The sequence below is a fragment of the Sceloporus occidentalis genome, unplaced genomic scaffold (genome assembly GCF_023333645.1).
Source record: "Sceloporus occidentalis isolate IW3139 unplaced genomic scaffold, rSceOcc1.0.p SCAF_50, whole genome shotgun sequence".
In the NCBI taxonomy this organism is placed as follows: domain Eukaryota; kingdom Metazoa; phylum Chordata; class Lepidosauria; order Squamata; family Phrynosomatidae; genus Sceloporus; species Sceloporus occidentalis.
The window spans coordinates 48,916-66,796 of record NW_028317030.1 but is presented as its reverse complement, the minus strand read 5'-3'; the positions used below and the strand labels follow the sequence as shown (position 1 = coordinate 66,796).

The 17,881-nt window shown below is 41.0% G+C and overlaps 2 protein-coding genes across 5 annotated transcripts; both read left to right on the top strand.

Moving 5' to 3' along the window:
- Positions 1-2,715: 2,715 nt before the first annotated feature.
- LOC149288556 (exosome complex component CSL4-like) lies at positions 2,716-6,981 on the top strand. 4 transcript variants are annotated; one of them, XM_089491559.1, is made up of 8 exons: positions 2,716-2,743; positions 3,559-3,674; positions 3,983-4,057; positions 4,777-4,865; positions 5,234-5,267; positions 5,702-5,752; positions 5,949-6,033; positions 6,875-6,981. In XM_089491559.1, exons 1-8 carry the CDS (start codon positions 2,716-2,718, stop codon positions 6,979-6,981), a joined length of 585 nt encoding a protein of 194 aa, XP_089347685.1. The 4 variants fall into 4 exon arrangements, with proteins under 4 accessions (XP_089347685.1, XP_089347686.1, XP_089347687.1 ...); XM_089491560.1 differs by lacking the exon at positions 3,983-4,057; XM_089491561.1 differs by lacking the exons at positions 5,702-5,752; positions 5,949-6,033 and having other exon boundaries at positions 5,234-5,269; positions 6,870-6,981.
- A 3,259-nt stretch (positions 6,982-10,240) lies between these two features.
- LOC149288555 (palmitoyltransferase ZDHHC16-like) lies at positions 10,241-16,428 on the top strand. The gene is made up of 10 exons (XM_089491554.1): positions 10,241-10,456; positions 10,885-11,079; positions 11,169-11,257; positions 11,974-12,002; positions 12,510-12,643; positions 13,106-13,153; positions 14,437-14,522; positions 15,007-15,130; positions 15,849-15,919; positions 16,314-16,428. Exons 1-10 carry the CDS (start codon positions 10,241-10,243, stop codon positions 16,426-16,428), a joined length of 1,107 nt encoding a protein of 368 aa, XP_089347680.1.
- Positions 16,429-17,881: the final 1,453 nt, after the last annotated feature.

The following is a 17,881-nucleotide window of genomic DNA, read 5'->3' as shown; positions in this document are numbered from 1 at the left end:
ACATTTTATAATTTTGGTTTTTCATAGTACTGTAATTTTGTTTCCACTGAAAATGCACGTCAAAACCCTATGTTATCCGCGTGATGTGCAAGTCACATCATGCTTATATCTGCAAAATTGTGTTCTACGTAGTCCATGTTTTCACTTGTATGAACCGATTATTCTTTGGGTGATCTGAGTTTAATCGCTTACCAGTAGTGGCTTGATTACAAAAAACTAAATTGATATGAATCAAGAGAGCGTAACAAACCCATATATATTGTGTGATGATGTTAACAGAACGGCTGTTTTTAAGGGGTGTTTTTTTTTGTTTTTTTGAGATTAGAATAACTTTTGTACTTTTTACGTTGGATGGTGCGGGCATGTATATGAACTTAATTATCCCTGCCTTCACAACAATTCTAGATTGTGTCACGTTAACAAAGCTGGTAAATGAGCAACAGTTTGGAAATGGCATATTGCTGGGATACAGAAAACGTAAAAGCAAATTGTTTTATTCCAAATACTTTTCAAAAAGCCATATTTAAAAAACAAAACAAAACCAAAAAAAACCCCACTATATATAGTTTTATGCTCTCTTGATGGCAGCTTATTTTTTGATCAGCGCCATTTAAATCTTCTGGATTTCTAACCTTGTGCTAGCTTGTCACCGCCCAACAAAGGCAACAATAAAACTCTTTTCTTTTTAATGTTCTCCCAGTAACGTGCCTAAAAACCTGATGGGCGGTGGTCAATATATTGATATTGGGATGATTACTGTTGCTACACAATCTGTATTTTAGAATTCCTACCAAGCATGATATCCTTTTCCAGTCTGATATGTTGGATCCGTTTTGGATGCAGATTTCCTCTCCTTGTGTCTTGTGGCGATGGCATCGGTGCTCCTCGGCATGGACACAGTGGGGTCTTTGCACATGTTTACTGTAGTTGTATTTCCACCATAGAGATGTCATTTTTTCAAATCATTTCAATAAAGGAGTGATGTGCAATAAACATGGTTGTGTGCGCAATTCTGTACTCCAACAGGGAAGTAAGTTGTGTAACTATAAAATACGCAAAAAGTGTCTAAGAATATTATGAAGGAAACAATATGTGGAAGTTTATCGGGTAAAGATGTGAAATGTATTGCATTATCAGAACCCATTAAGCCTCCGCGGGTCTAAACATGGCAATTGGGACCCTGTTGAGGTTAATGCGAAATGTGTTGGCGGTTCTGAATAGTTCGATTCTAGAAACCCAAGCAGGGAAACAAAAGGTGATCTATCCATTAAGCAATCAGGAGCAGGTTCTAGTGAACGTTTTATCCAACCCTGGCTCGTTTCTCCCGTGTAATGTATCGCCAGGATTGGGATAGGAAATATTTTATCTCTTCTATAGCTAGTTGTTTAGTAGAAAATGTATAATGGGCTTCCCTTGCTTTTTGACATGACTCCTCACTGTGCTCCATTGGGAAAGATCCAAGGAAGATCAAGTTTGGAAGCTGCTCACCAGTGATGTAACACAAAATCCTAGGGCCCCCCCTGCAAGCTGGGTTCCGGGGATCCTGTCCATTTATGTATCATGTTTTGGATCTAAATATTCTATTGCCAAAATTAGCCCGTTGCACCTTAGAGCATCTTGGGTATTGTGAAGGCTTGAGTTCTAATACCACACGTACAGTCAATAAAAATTACAGGTGTCATTAACATGAGATTAGGGACAATATGAAAGGGCTCCTTTAATATGCCAAGAAGCCTTGGGGCTGCTCGCTCTTCGTTCCACTGACGCTTTGAAATCTAATATATCCATCCAATGGTACTTAACAAATGCTTATTAGCAAGGAAAGTGTGTCTGGTGCAGACGGTATCATCAATTGAATGCATTGGTATGTGGGGTAATAAGGACTGCACAGGGGCAATGCCACTAATGATTTTACGGGGCACTCTGGGGGATCCCCCTAAACAAAAAGTGTATGTTAACATTTTTCAAAGTTAAGTTAATAAAAAAAAATACTTGTCTTTAGGAAACGCTGGATCTGCAGCTTCCCGACCCATCTGAGGATTCTCGCCTCGGGGATCTGCTTGAAGCAGCCAATCAGAGGCAGGAAATCGTTCGCATTGAAATTAGAGCTGAAGACCACTGACATTCTAGGAGAATCGCTTCTACGGCTGAACACATCCTAAGCACGGCATGATGCGGAAATGAGCAAAGAGCATATACGGAGATTCTGCATAATTCCACCTGCAAGAAGGAAATCGTGAATTTAAAAGGACCTCAGCTGTTATATACAAAAATGTACATATGATGGCTGGAGTGTCCCTTTAAGTAATTCATTTTATAAGGGCTGGATTTACAGCTGTCCAAAAGAAACAATGTGTTAACAATGTATGACAAGAGGGATGACGTTTGTAATGCGCTACGGTATATGGTGGCGCTCTTATGCTGCACCAGTCAGTACAGAACATCAATCCTGCCCTGACAGCCCATTTACCACGAGAGCCGGCACTCGGCTACTTACAACGTTTCTATTGGAATTTTTAACTATTGACTAAAAAAAACCCAAAAACTTACTAATAGCGAGTGGGTATTCCCAAAACAAATATGGCCGGCGCTTGCTTCTTTATTATGATTGGCTAAGTCCTCGACGCTGCGTCTTTTGCGAGACGTTTAGGGACGTCACTGGTCGATGGCCAATCAGACTGGGGCTTGCTGGTTCTTCAGTCTTAAGCGAGTGGCATGGCTCCCGTGAAGTGCTGTGTGCCCGGTGAGTATGACAGTGTTGTGGTTTTATTGTCGCTTGTGAGGGTTACTCGAAGAGGCGTTTATATAAACATAAAGCTATACGAGAGATAACGGCTAGTCACGGGAACGCAGAGGTTACCGACCTCACGGTACTCCACACTCGCCAAGTGTGCTGCGTATCATGAAATATCTTCCCCCATCTCCAAGGATTTGAGTGCGTTACGTGAAGCCTTTTTTTGTGTATCTTAACTTTTTGAAACGTTAATGAGATCCCCTTTCCAATTAACCATTTATGGACCAGACATTCCTTTTTCACAAAGACCATTGTGAAGCCTGTCATGACTTCTATTAGAACTGATTGCTGTATTTTTTTTTATCCATATTTATATTTCAAGCAGCCGAGTCCTAACATATAAAACATATGAAATTACTTTGAAGCTACTGCATTTGTGTCTAACCCTGCTTAAAAAAAAATAAGTTTCAATAATAATAAAAATACGATTTCAAGTGAGAATACCAGTAAGGTCCACTAGTAAAAGTTTGAGGTCCCTTTAGATATGTCCTTGTTTTTGAAAGAAAAGCACATTATGTCCATTAAAATCACATGAACGTTTAAGTTTAAAAGGCTAATTGATTGTTAGAAAACCCCTTTTGCAATTATGTTACTGCCAGAAATATGCTTGTTTTCCATGATAACAGCTAAAGGACCCCAAACTTTTAAATAGTGATGTGTGTGTAATGTCACACATTTACCTCGTATGAATGTTTTTAAGTCCCAGATATTAGTGATATGGAGCAATGAGAAGAAAACATGTTATATTTTGTATTTATGAACAGGTGAAAGGCTATGTAGTCTTGAGGATTGTGCTCCTGGCTACGGAACGTACTGCAAACACGGCTATGTATTCTCTTCCCTCTGCGGATATGTGGTCAAAAAAAACGACAATGGCTTGGTAAGAAGAGGCTTATTTTCGTATATTTTATTGGTGGTGGGGGTTCTAAACAGCACGCTTACGAAACTGGGGATGGAGGAACACTTCCTAATTTTCAACATTTACTTGGTGTTTATTCATATTATGTTTTCATATATCCAACTTTTTTAAGAGCAAATTAATGTAGAAAATTTTACCATCTACGCTTTAATTGCAGTTGTGGGGAAATTGCTTCTACTATTGCTGTTTGACTTAAATACAGGCTCCCGGCGGAGAGAATAAAATTATTATTAGGATGTTTGTAAATTTCTTGCATTTTTTTTTTCCAGATGCCGGTTATTTCTGTGGTGCGAGACACTGACTCTCACCTCCTGCCAGATGTGGGCTGCATTGTCACCTGCAAGGTGAGAAGTAAAAGACTTTCCAGCATTACTCATCAATGTCACTAATGCTCATGAAAAGCCAGCCTGGGTGAGCTCCTTCTGGGAGAATAGCTGAGCTGTAGCTACATAAGGCATAGTTAATGGCACTTAGTGATTTAGCATATGCAAGGCATGCATGCATTGATGGAGCTTACTATAGAGTGTTGGGGCTCATTTCTGCAAAACTAATTTAATAATAAAAGTTATAATAATATTTCCAGGGAGTGATATTCTGATGGGATCTGTCAGGGTTCGCTTTAGTTTCTATTTGCGTCGAGTGTCGCAGCTGTTTTTCTTTGCATATCTTGCTAGATGAGTGTAACAGCCGTATGTTCCTATGAGCTCATCAACAATCATTAATCGTAAGACTGTACAATGCATGGTCCAAAATAGTGCGATCTGATGCATTTTTGTATTTAAAGAGTTTACTCCACATTCAATGGTGCTTAAGTGATTACTGTAGTGTTTAAATATGGGGCACCTTACTGTAGGATAAACTGAACTTTTATAAGCAGAAATGTTGTATAAAACAATTCTATGTGACTGTCAAACCCTCATAACAGGGACAGCGAAGCAAACTTTGCTGCATTGATTCAAAATCAGGCCTAACCCATACGAAGGATTATCAATTGGTGCTAATGATATTGGATTTCCAGTTTCAATGCATTTTAGTAAATATTTGTTTTCTTTGGTTCCATTAGGTTATGAGCATAAATTCAAGGTTTGTTAAAGTCCAGATCATGTATATTGGGTCAACACCATTGAAAAATACCTTTAGAGGCATTATAAGGTAAGTCCATGCTCCATAGAGTTAATTGCTATATTTCCTTGGCTAAAATGTGTTCACTCAGTAATTGAATTAATGTTTCCTTAGTATGCTACCATCATTTTGGATTAACCAGTGAATATTTCCTCGCTCGTCAATAAAAGAAACCACAAGTGACTTTTGTCATATTTGCATAATTTTCTGCTGAGGTCTTACCTAAAACAGACTCAGGAGTGCAGGGAGATTGAGTGTGGATGCGGTTGCGTAGGTTCGGTTGCTCATGCTGTAGTCTTCGGGGTTTTTCACCCTACCAGTAAAAGATGTTGCTGTACTTCATGGCGTAAATAAGATGTATGTATATTTAATGTGCTGTTGATGCTTTTGTGTTGCAGGAGAGAGGACATAAGAGCAACAGAAAAAGACAAGGTAACCCTTAAAAACTCTATCTGATTGCTTGCTTCACGTTATGAGTTTTGTTTTTTTGCTACAGCTTCTTTAGTGGTCATTACTGGTTCATAGAAGCAGCAGTGTTATAAGTATATTATAGTACGACAAGCGGAACATTTACAGTGTAAAGGGTTGGGGGCGCCAGTCCTGGGGAAAAAAACCTTCAGTTTGCCGTTTTGGCCTCATATTTCCACATGCTTTGGTTAAATGAAATAATTTACAAAAAAAACCCCGATGGCTGCAGTTACTTGGACGGCACTTTTAATGAATTCTTTAAAATGAGAGAACCTGCTTCTTTAATGTTTCACTACTTTTTTACTGTGATCTACATGACAATCCATATCTAAATACATGCCAAATCCTTATGGTTTTTGTATTACAACAATTAAACAAAGTACAATTCTTCCTTGCAGGTGGAGGTATACAAAAGTTTTCGGCCAGGAGACATTATTATGGCTAAAGTTGTATCCTTTTGTCTCTGAAAGTAGAAGTGCTGCTGTCTTGCTGCCGGCTGACTTAATAGGCAGCATTTCTAAATAAAATAAAATGCTTCAATGGAGGAAAACGTAATAGAATTACAATACGTTTTATAACAGCTGATCTCTCCTCTTTCTATTAAAGTGACAATGTATGTTGTTTTACTGAATTAACATGTACTAGATATCTCTAGGAGATGCCCAGTCCAACTATCTTTTAACTACAGCAGAGAATGAGCTAGGAGTGGTGGTCGCTCACAGTGAAGCAGGTGCGTTTCAGTGTTTGTATGTATATGCGTTACGGGAAACGTGCTCATAAGATGCGCAAACCACAACGTGACAGTATCCTGGATCTCTTGAAGTAAAAATTCATGCTCATGAACCTCATTTATAAGAAGAGGTTTTTCCAGAGCCATTTTATAATCAGACCTCAAATAGTGGTCTGAATATAAGACTAAGATCCAGATCCCCCGCAGCTCTGCAGGGGACCTGACTCTTCCTCTTTGGTAACCTCCGCTGCTGGCGGCACATGACCTTCCGGTGCTCCATCATAGAAGCCCCAGCATAAGTGCCGGCAGCTGCGGAGGTTGTCTGCGTGCATAGCCACAGAGGAGGATCCCTCGCAGCGCTGCAGAGGATGTGGATCCCTGGCAGCCTGGTGCTCAGTCATAGGAGCCCTGGCGGAACTAACGGGCAGCAGAGGTTATCTCTGTGCATCGCTCAGACATCCACTGGCTGCCCCCACTAGACATCAGGGAGTCTGAAGTATGGGGGATGAGCCTGGGGAAGCATTGGTAGGGGGGAAGGGTGGTATGTGGGGGTTACAAGGCATATCTTGGGGGCAGATGTGCTTAATGGGGGCAGGTTGGTAAATAAAGGAAATAAAAACAAAAACATAATTTGTCTCAATCATAGCTTTTTTTTTTTAAATATGAAAAATAGTTTACATGTGAATTAATGTTTACTAGTAAAACATTTTTTCCCATAAGAGTCTTATATTCAGGCTTTCTTTTCCCCCTAAATATTCAAATTTTGGGGGTTCGTCTTCTAATAAAGCAAATGCAGTATTTATATTGACGTGCATTTTAATGACTGAATATTTTTCCACAGGTGCGAGCATGGTGCCAATCAGCTGGTGTGAGATGCAGTGCCCAAAGACCCACATTAAAGAGCCACGGAAAGTGGCAAGAGTGCAGCCTGAGTTTCTTCAGACATAATGTGAGCTGCGTCCGGGCCATCGAGGAGCAGTGCTTTGACCCAGGGGTCATTCGAGTGTTCGGCAGCCACTGTGTGGCTTCTCTTTCCAAGTCTTGCTTACATTTTTAAACCTTTTTCAGACGATGTCACCAATCCTACCATTTTTTTTTTATTTCTCCCCCTTTCCAGCCTTACAGGACGGATAGCTATTTTTGTAACAAAGTTCTCTGGTGTGTAGAACATTCTGTGAACTGCAGCAAAATTTGGAATCGTTCAAACCTATTTTAATATACTGATGTAATAGTGATTTTACTCATCGTGTGAATGCAAACATTTTGAGAATTGCCTAGCTGCGAAGTTACGATGTAAAAATGTTTTTTTTTACATTTTTTTCTCTTTTAAAACTACATTTCTATGTTCAAATCAATCACTATTTTATCCATTGTTAAAGTTCAGCATCTAGCATGTATATTCTAGTTAAGACTGATTCATGCTAACGTGGTGGCTTCTGAAAACTGAAGCCCTAATTAGAGTTCAACATCTGTGCAGTTTTATGTGTAAGAAAGTATTGTATTTTTTTTTACCTGTTGCCAGAAAACAGTCCATTTAATTTAGCTCCTGCTAACACCGTGTGAATGCTATTGACTGTACAAACTATGGAGGGTTAATCCTGTTCTGTTTCTACACCTAAAAACATTACATCAAAGAATAAAATCATTTAAAACCACAATGTTGATTATATAAGTCCTTTATATACAGCAGTGCTGGACAGTGGGGCATTTTCACCGTCGCTAAAGGTAAATTAACTACTGTAGAAGCCAATACTGTGAGAAGAAACAGGATGGGGTGTATTTACTAAACGGAGAGTCTCCTGCCACCTATCCCTTTAGTGATCTGCAGGCATCGGGTACAATAACTGTTTGACCCGGACACAGCACGTCGGCGACCACAATGTGACGTCGCTCATCCTGCAAAAAGTAATAATAGCCCCTGATGATGTAAGAGTACCGCATGGCGGCAGTATTGACGTGTAACATAAGATATATGCAGACGTTCCCACGGGTATGACCGTTCAGCCCGCTGCTTTGTATTTTCTGAATGCTTTGTTCGGACCGCTAGTGTCTTCTGTTTGCTGCGCGTGCGCGTTTCCCGTGGCGAACGCTGTTTGGCCCCCTTCCCGTGAGTACTGCGCATGCGCGTTTCTCTAAGTATATTCCGGTCGCTGTCTGCCTCCAGTGCGCATGCGGAAATGCTGTACGGTTACGCTTGTTGGTTTGGGTTGAGTGATATCCGGTTCCCCGGTCAGTAGGATGGTTTTGGGCAGGGGGTACAACTGCTCGGACGGGTTATCGCACACGGGCAGGTAAAGTACTCCTCACAGGCTCCGCGGGGCTCAAAGCTCTCATCCGCCTGTCTTTATGCTTTTTAATTTCTCATTAATCCATTTACTCCCGGTACCGGAGCTGTTAACGCTGATGGGAATGTGAGATAAAAGTGTGTAATATCACGGAGGAAGCGGCTATTCTTAATTTCCTTTTAGTAGCGTTCAGGTAAAGGTGATACTGCAGCTTGTGACTAATTCTATCCATTTAATCATTATATTAAAATAAATAAACCGGTGACAAAATACCTTCATTTTCAATGATACAATAATTAATGTAAGACTTAAACCCACACATCTCATACTTTGTTTATATATATATATATATATGAGTGTATGTATATTATTATTATTATCCTTTATTTATATAGCGCCAACAGTTTACGCAGCGCTTAATACAATACATAAATTCAAGGGATATGACAAGACGCGAATTGACAGACTAAGACAAGCCGATACATTTGGTGGAGAGAGCCCGGCTCGCAAGCTTACAATCTAGAGAGAGTGTATACGTATAATATATACAATGCTCTGCTTGCGGCAGCGTACCTGTCCTGAGGTGTACGAGAGGTCTGTCCGGTGTATCGGCTCACGGTGCAGACATCTGCTGTCCCCACCGGTTCAGGGGTTGGGGTAGGGAATATCTATTCCATATAATATTTATAAGCGGCGTGTACTTTGATATATGAGGACAGCACGGGTGATTAGATTATGGGGTTGTCTATTCACTAAGGTGCGGGTTCCCTGTCACTCCTTTTCATTCATGATGTGTCAAATCTCTTTATTCCTACGATTAAGTGCTAGGAAGCGTTGGGTCTTTACAGAGAATTCTCTGGGATTTAGGCTTGTACTTATGGGTTGGACTATTGGTGTATTGTTGGCTTATTGGTTGATTAACATGCGCCGTGGCAGGGAAGTCTTCTTTATGCATAATTGGGTGTTATCCAGACTCCCAGATATTTGAAATACCGTAACTTGGCTGTGATTGGTCTCAGAAATGTGACAATCACAGCAATGGAATTTGACTCCCTAAACATGAAGGCTGCTGGGATGTAATTGAACCCAACTGGAGACTGTAGCACCAAACAATATTAAACAGAAACAATGTCTGGGTGATACTTTGTCCAGAAATTAAACATTATCTGTTGTTTTAGAGTGTATTGACCCTTAAAAGACATGAAATAATTTTCTGATGGGATGTAGAGACTTCCTGGTGATCCGTATCCATTGGTGAGGATATTGTGGGTTTGTTTACACCGATTGGGGACACCTTTAATCCCTCTGGGCAATGTGGCTCATGAATGGGGCGCTCCACTTAAATTGCGTGGCCCGTAAAGAATGTCCATGAGGTTTTTCAGGTCTTTTGGGGTTTAAAAAAGTCCTGAAGGTGACATTTCCAGATGTAGGTGAAGTTTCCATACGTAGTCACGTGACACTGACACAGGATCCAACCAATTCTCTGTAAACTATCTTGATAGCAGATAAGAGCCCTTTGGCTCATTAAGTCTTCTATTCTTTTCTACCCATTCGACACATTAAGGTCGTATCAGAGCACGGTAAAACATTCTAGGCCCAGAACTTGGAACATCCATACAGATTTGTATCACATATTCAAGCAAATAGAGGAGGTTCAACAAGACTACCGCTCTAAGATCCCAAACCTCGCTTGGCCCTTTGTCTTCATTCGGGGTAAGAACGCACGACGTCTTTATTTTGACAACATGCACACATTCATATAACGGCTACGGAGATTCAGAGGAAGATTAATAGATTTTTTATTGTGTTATTCTATGTTCCACACAAAGCTGTAGTTATGTTGAAGAGGGCGAGGGGTCATGTGATGTGTGCACGCCGTGTTCTTATTTCTTGTTCTTATGTCCAGGTAATGAGCTGCGGGAATGAGAAGCTGTCGGCGCGTGTTTTTGAGGTGCTTGCGCCTTGGGCACCGGCGGAAGTGTAGGTTCCTGAGCCGGATCTTCGATTACCTACGTTATGGACGCCTTTGTGTTGTCTCCCTGTCCTACAACTCCTTCACCAACAGCGATGTTGTCATCGACTCCCTCTTTGAGCCTATTTATTGGCTGGTGGATCACCTGACCCGGTGGTTTGGCATAGTAAGTACAATCTGCACTTTATTTTCCCCTTAAAACAGAAAAAGATAGAACTGTGCACACTAAAAATATAATTATTTAAAGACTGTGGTGTTAAAGACCTTAAAGTCCCCAAAACAACAAAAAAGTCCCACGCATGCAAGCAAAAAATATAGAAAATCACATTACTTATAAAATATATAAAGGGTTTCCTAACGATTAGTCTTCAAACTGATTAGCGAACACAACGTGCCATTGGAACACAGGAGTGATGGGAGTGATAAAGGGCCATTGGAACACAGGAGTGATGGGAGTGATAAAGGGTCTCTGTATGAAGATATTCCTTTAAAAATCAGTCGATTCCAGCTATAATAGTCATTTACAACATTAAATGTGCTGGATTTCCGTATCATGTTATTTTAATGGACACAATTCCAATTTACCTTTTCTAGGTGTTTGTGGCTCTGGTGATTCTGCTGACGAGCTCCATCGTCTTGATTGTATACATCTGCGTCCTGCCTCTCATTCTGCAGACTTATTCTACAGCATGGATATGGTGGCACATCGGCTACGGACACTGGAACCTCGTAATGATCGTCTTTCACTATTACAAGGCGATTACTACTCCTCCTGGATACCCACCCCAGGTACCCGCAGATTTTGTGCCCCTCAGACCCCAGGAACCCCGGTGCAACCAGGACTTGCTGATTTCTCTTTTTGTTTTATTTTTTCGCAGAATAAAATAGATATACCTTCGGTGTCTATCTGCAGGAAATGCATTGCACCAAAACCTGCGCGGACGCATCACTGCAGCATCTGCAGCCGGTAAGCCATGGAACCTCAGGGTCCGCATTCTACTTAATTGGTTAATGTCTAGTTACTGTAGCAAGTCACTGATCATCCAGTAGGATGAATAATTGTGATTATTGAAACAGAGGTTCTCTTAGCACTACCGCTAATAATTGGCAGGGCCAGACTGGAGATGACTTGGTAGCTCTGGCACTTTGTGACCAGCAGCTGCCGACTGGACGTGTGCGACTGCATTATGTTTTTCTGAGCAGACCTGGTCTGCCGCTGCTTCGACAGTATTGGTTAGCATGTGGCCCTACTGGGCGGCTACCTAGTGTGCCAGATGGCCAGTCTGGGACCGCTCTTTGGTTGTGATCGACCTTGCCTGTTGTTCATAGTAAAGGGACAGGCGATGCTCTGTATGGCAGACTCAGCAGGAGGTACCTGAGGTTTGCAAGGTTTTGGTTTAGCGTAGGTGCTCTAAAATAAAAATACCAAATCGGAAATATATAATCATTTACTCCAATTAATGGGTTATTTGTAAGAACAAACCCTAAAAAGTTTGTCATTCCCAGGCATCCGTTCGGTCAGAAAATGTTAGAAAATACATTAACTTATATTAATAGCAAAAATGCAGATAACTGGGTCGCTTGTATGAGTTGCAGCTGGTTTCAGAAGAAAACGTTTCTTGCTATAGACTCCGTTATGCGGGGAATGGTTATTCATCACACTGACGCGTCTTCTTCCCGCAGGTGCGTTCTGAGAATGGATCATCACTGCCGTATCCTCTTTGAATGTGAATAACCTTAGAAATGCATCATTTGATGGCCCCCTTAGACAGCTGTGTGTTGGGCATCTCATGTTACGTTCTACATCAGAACATTATTCCGCGTGAATCGGTTTAGCAGGAAAGATTTATCCTGTTATTCTATTTGTTCGAATTTAGGCGGGGAGGAGTAAGAATCCGAACCTGCATAAAGTATTCAATATAGTTTTTTCCTACTCATGTGGGGATGCTGGGATTTAAAATAAATCCTATCAGAATTTCCAGCAGATTTAAATGTGCGGTTCTCTTTTTTTCTATCAGTAGTCTAGATAAATATACAATAGCTTTTAATGGACCAATATTGCATAGATTAAGATGTAGAATCACATGAATTTTCAAGAGGTCCCCTTTTCAGACTGGCAGTGGTTCCTTGTTGTAAAGCTTGGTATGGTTTTATATACACAAAGATCATTCTGTGCCACCCTTGTATTGATATGAGATAACCTTTAACTCTCGGCTAAGCTTGGTTGAACAACTGCGTGGGACATTACAACCATCGCTACTTCTTCTCCTTCTGCCTTTTTATGACGATGGGCTGTATCTACTGCAGCATCAGCAGCCGGGAAATGTTTCGGGAAGCCTATTCAGCTATTGAGGTGCGTTTTTCCCCAGCTATCCATCCCCTTATGTTCCGATCAGATTATTTTTGATGCGCTGTGTATGTATCTCATGTGACGTTAGTGTAAGGAAACCCAGTGGTTAATCACTCTGTATTCATTGTCGGTGAAAGCAGGAGGTGACAAATCCTGGGAGTCAGGTAGCCATGGCTCTTAAAAATGTTACCTCTGACAACTAAATGCCCCAGCCAGGTTCTATGCATTCGGAAGCTTTATGTATCCTCATCATTATCTGTATGTGGGTTTACAGAGACCTCAGATATGATTCATGTTAACTGTATTCACAAGCAGTGAGCGATGAGATGTCTGCCCTTCTTACCTTTAGCTACGCGGTATCCTATTACGGCGTTTAGCCCTGCAGGGATATCAGGGGGTATTATTGCGCAGTTGTATGGGCGAGGTGTGAAAGATAATTGCCGTCCTCTCTTCCCTCCTTACTAGAAAATGAAACACCAGAACAAGGAGAGCCTCCAGATGGCGGCCAATGAGGTGGGCTGTATAGAAAGGAGCCTTCAAATCCAAGCAGTTTGTCACCAGTAGAACTAACACACGTGTGTGAAAAGACCCGCCGCTAAAACATTCTCCCTTTTAAGTGGTTGTTTAGTAATTCCATTAATGAAGGGAGCTCTGCACTGCATCTGCAAGGTTCTTCCACGTATTAAGACATCCAATACCGCCCTACACCTCCAAAGGGAACCGGCCAACGCTGGCTTGGCATCGTTACCCAACAAATTGCAGGAGGGACGCGGTCTATGCTTTGCAAGGCTCCCGTTTCATGTTCTACACACCGCTTTTCTGCATAGCCTTATCCTCCGTGTGTGTTATCCCACGTTCTATCCGTGTCTGCATTTGTCTGCCTGGCTGCTGTTGCATTTTGTTAGCTTTCTGTTAGAGAATGTGTCTGGCATATGTGAAGTTGTGTAAAATAAGGATATTGGGGCCAACACAAAAGATAGACTGGAAGTTTATGCATTTTTATAGTAGGGTTACCATACTGGCCATTTAAAAGAAGACATCTGTGAATTCTATATGTTGGAGGACATTACACTGCTCCTGTTCTATGAAGAAGACGGCTGCTTTGTAAATGTTATTTATCTGAGGAATTCCCAAAATGTTGGAACTTGAAACTTTTTATTCTTGTGCGTGTGGATTCCCTGCATTTCCTTGCATAATTTTTACTTACTTGGGTCATTCCAGAACCCAAAGCCCAACCTGTTCCTGCCACATACCGTTCTAGTCTCTGCTCTTTACGAGTCACCAGGTTCTAGATCACTCTACTATATTCATTTGTTTCATTGCTTGAGATGTTCTTTATGTGCTTTGGAACTTAAAATGCTTGACCTCATTTTTTGGCCACTGATGACTATTATAGGGAATAATTAGTGCATTGTTCTTTTAACGTACATATTTGCTCATATAATGGAGCTAAACGTTTAGATTAGATATAGCCAACGGAAGCTTGGTTCCGGTTAAACAAGAAATACGGGTAAGCATGAAACTGGTCACCCCTGCGGGTTCTATTTTGGGGTTACATGTGTTTAGATGGCATCCTTTTCTGGAGTGCTTAGCGTTCTACTTTTTATGGCAAAAGCAAATCAGGCCGCCAGATCCGCTCTTTACATTTCCTCAACACAAAACCTTTAGGGGCACATTTTGTCTTTTGTTCATTGGGGATCGCCAGGACCTTCCCTGTAATGATTTGCCTGTCAGACTTCAAAATTATAGCAAATTCTGCAAAAGTATAAACAATGTTGATTTCTTATTTCTTTTAGACCTACAATCAGACGGCACCCCCCACCTTTTCCTTCAAAGAGCGGATGTTTCACAAATGCATCATATACCTCTGGGTTCTATGCAGGTAAAACTACGCCAGGCGGCTTTATAGACTTCTTGCCTCCAAGGGTTTTACTGTAAATTCTTTGGGCCCATTAGCATTGCTGGTGGCGGTAACCACATCAGAACCTGTTTGGCGCTCCATCACCCCAGTATGCTTTTGGAACCATAGCCTAAATGGATGTTGGGTTATTTAGTGAATCTTTAATTAGTGAGCCCGTGATAAAATCTAATTAAAGCCCTGATAAGCATAACTTATTTATAACTATTTTGTAGGCAATATTAGGACTTCACACCCACCCGTCCACTACCAACAGCTTGTCTGCATAAATCTGGCCCTACTCAATGATCATAAGCTTTCCACAAACTCTGAATAATAGATGGGTGTAAATCAGAATCAGAGGTTACCAAGGAACACGTCCAGTCCACCTTTCTCATGTAATTCAGGTGAAGTTTACATTCACCGCAATCTCACAATGCTAATTGTGTGAAATCCTCGCTGTTTTCAGCTCGGTGGCATTGGCGCTGGGTGCTCTCACGCTGTGGCACGCCATGCTGATTACTCGCGGGGAGACCAGTATAGAAAGGCACATCAACAAGAAGGAGCGGAAGAGACTGCAGGAGAAAGGAAAGGTAACCAGATACCGCGACACATTAGACCTTTCCAAGCACGATGTTTGTGTCCTTTGTGCTGCCGCTGCTCTGAACCTTTGCTTTTGGAATTTAAGTAACTCAGTTTAACCGTTAGTTATTAAGCTGTGAGGATGCACTTTTGTATGATGTAATTATAATCGTGGGATAGGTTTTGTGAAGTATATGAAGATAGATAGAATTGCTGTTGCTGCAATATAGGTTTAAAAAAAAACCAAAAAAACAAAACATGTCCATCACATGTAACCCTGCTTTTGATCCAAAAGAAAGCCACAAAAAGGGGAAAAACTAATTAAATCCGAAATCTAATCTTGGTTAAAATATCAAACATGGAATGACCAGACTGGGAAAACAACTGGTTCCCATGGGGCATCACAATTCATTTCTGCGGCCCGTCCTGTCCTGCTATAGAATATGATGTTAGGACAGCGATCTTCTGTCTTGAGATGACCCCTGAGTGGTTTTAGGCAGACAGTATAGGTCTGTAAAAGGCTGATTCCACATAGAAGATGAGACACCTAGAGGAAGATAGTCTGCTTCAGTATAGAAACTGTCATTAAAAACTGCATCTGTCCCCAGTAAAGACAATCTGTCTTCTGCAGCAATCGAGAGAGGGTTATGATAAAATAAAAAAAAAAAAGTGTGCGTATTGTATGCAGTTATTCAAGCTTAAAAGTAACTTATTCTATCCCTTGTATAGGTATTTAATAATCCATATAATTATGGCCGGTGCCAAAACTGGAGACTATTCTTTGGAGTAGAAAGCGAACAGTAAGTCATCTCATTATTATTTTTATTTTTTTTTTAAAAGGCTTGCAGTGGCATAGATGTGCTGTTTGTTTAGAGTCTTTATATGTTTGTTTCTGCCGTTAGCTTCCATTAAGTAATCCAGTTTTAAATCCTTTATATAGCGTGCATAGGGGAGATGTGCTACAATCAATGATAATTTCAGAGGGTGGGATACACCAGTAGGGTCCGATCTAGGCATGAACAAGCTTACACACCTTCCCTCCTCACTAGTGTTATCTCCCATATATTGGTATAAAAGCCTGTAACGAATAACGTTTGCTCGGTCTCTTTGAAAATCCCACATGCCTGTACCTTTTCGTGTAGAAACGTTTACTTAGCACATTAAATTACCGTATTGTGTGTTTTCCTCCTTCAGGCACTGGGTTTCCAGAGTCCTACTACCATCTTCCCACCCCCCTCATGGAAATGGTTTGACCTGGGATGCTCCATCATGGATATCTATGAAGCAGAAGTCACTCCTTGCAATATGACTGCCAACAAGATGAATTGGCGTTGGATTGCGGGCTTGGTAGTGCTGTGTATGGAGAAGCTACCGCAGCTTTGCCAGACGTGCAGAAGAGCTGCAATTTTCTCTGAAGAGCATTAAATCTCCAAACGTGATGAAGACACTAAATACTGCCCCCGTTGCCTGCGTACACAAGTGTTGGGATACCGGTGTTTGTAAATGTAAAGTCTGGTGATATACTTGACCGCTGCTGCTATAGTTTCCTCTCTAATGACAGAAGTACTTGGTCTAATACAGATTGCTTATAGAAATAGATGATTTAGAATTCCTTCTGTGGCGTAACCAGAGACTGCCAACGAGGCCAAAGCTGGAGGCACCATCATTTAAAATAGACTTCATCCTATAGATGGGTATATCTCTAGGGTCTGGTGACCACCACAGCTGCTTATTTGGCCAAGACTAATAAGAGGAAGAAGGACAATTTAAGGACGTAACGTAGCAGCCGATAAGACTCCATTGCTACTGAAAACCAAAATATATTTGTTAGCCGTGCCCTAAATAGATGCGCTCCGCTTTCCTAAGAACTTTACATCTACCACTCAAACACCATTTTTAAAGAACTACAAGTCAGGCTGTCTTGTTCCAAAATCGTAACACACCGTGTGCTGCTATACATTGCCTTTGCCTACGGATTAGCAGTCCATATTCTATTCACACCATCCATACTTTGTACAAATTTATTAAACTATTTTCGTTTTGGTAAATAACATGGCATCACGCGGTAAAAAGTTTTCCTCTGTAGAGAAGCCTTCTTAGGACATCTGATTTAAGTTATTTTAGGAAATTACTTTTTTTTGTTACCGTTATGCTACTGATAATGTGGTGTAATTAAAATCAGAATAAAGCCTTTTACAAAACCCATACATTGGCCACTGACCATAGTTTTAATGTAAATATTTATATTCATGGAGCATCCGTTTTCTCTTTTGTAGTGGACAGTAACTGAGTCAGCCATATTTACCAAGCCTAGAGTTTGCGGTTCACCATGAGCTAAGACTGAAGGGACAAAAAAACTCCTTGGACCAAAAGCCATACCAAACAAATGGTTTTATTCATTGTGTTTCAGCTCCTTGACCCCGATACATTGATGGTCCAACCAGTGAGCTTCCTCTGCAGGAAGAGCTTGGGTGGAACCTGTATAAGGTATAGTCAAATCACCGAGTCTCCATACAGATTGAGTTACACATTATACAGGGCCAGTTAAGCCTGTTTGAATAGTGAAGTGAGGGCATTGGGGGGGGGGGGGAACCTTATCTTGGTAATTCCCCTTTAGTCAATAAAGCCCAAAAGGAAATCAGGTAAGCCAAGGAGGAAAAATAGGTTGTCATGTAGGCAACTCCGCAACATACTGCATCTAACAATTAGTCTCGATTCTATATAAATAAGAAATAGCTTCTGAGAGTTAAAACACGATGCAT

Coding starts and splice junctions, on each gene's coding strand:
- LOC149288556 (XM_089491559.1), top strand. CDS start 2,716: ATGGCTCCCGTGAAGTGCTGTGTGCCCG. Junction 3,675..3,982: donor AAAAAAACGACAATGGCTTG/GTAAGAAGAGGC, acceptor TTTTTTTTCCAG/ATGCCGGTTATTTCTGTGGT. Junction 5,268..5,701: donor GAGCAACAGAAAAAGACAAG/GTAACCCTTAAA, acceptor TCTTCCTTGCAG/GTGGAGGTATACAAAAGTTT.
- LOC149288555 (XM_089491554.1), top strand. CDS start 10,241: ATGAGAAGCTGTCGGCGCGTGTTTTTGAGGTGCTTGCGCCTTGGGCAC. Junction 12,644..13,105: donor AAGCCTATTCAGCTATTGAG/GTGCGTTTTTCC, acceptor CCTCCTTACTAG/AAAATGAAACACCAGAACAA. Junction 15,920..16,313: donor TTTGGAGTAGAAAGCGAACA/GTAAGTCATCTC, acceptor TTCCTCCTTCAG/GCACTGGGTTTCCAGAGTCC.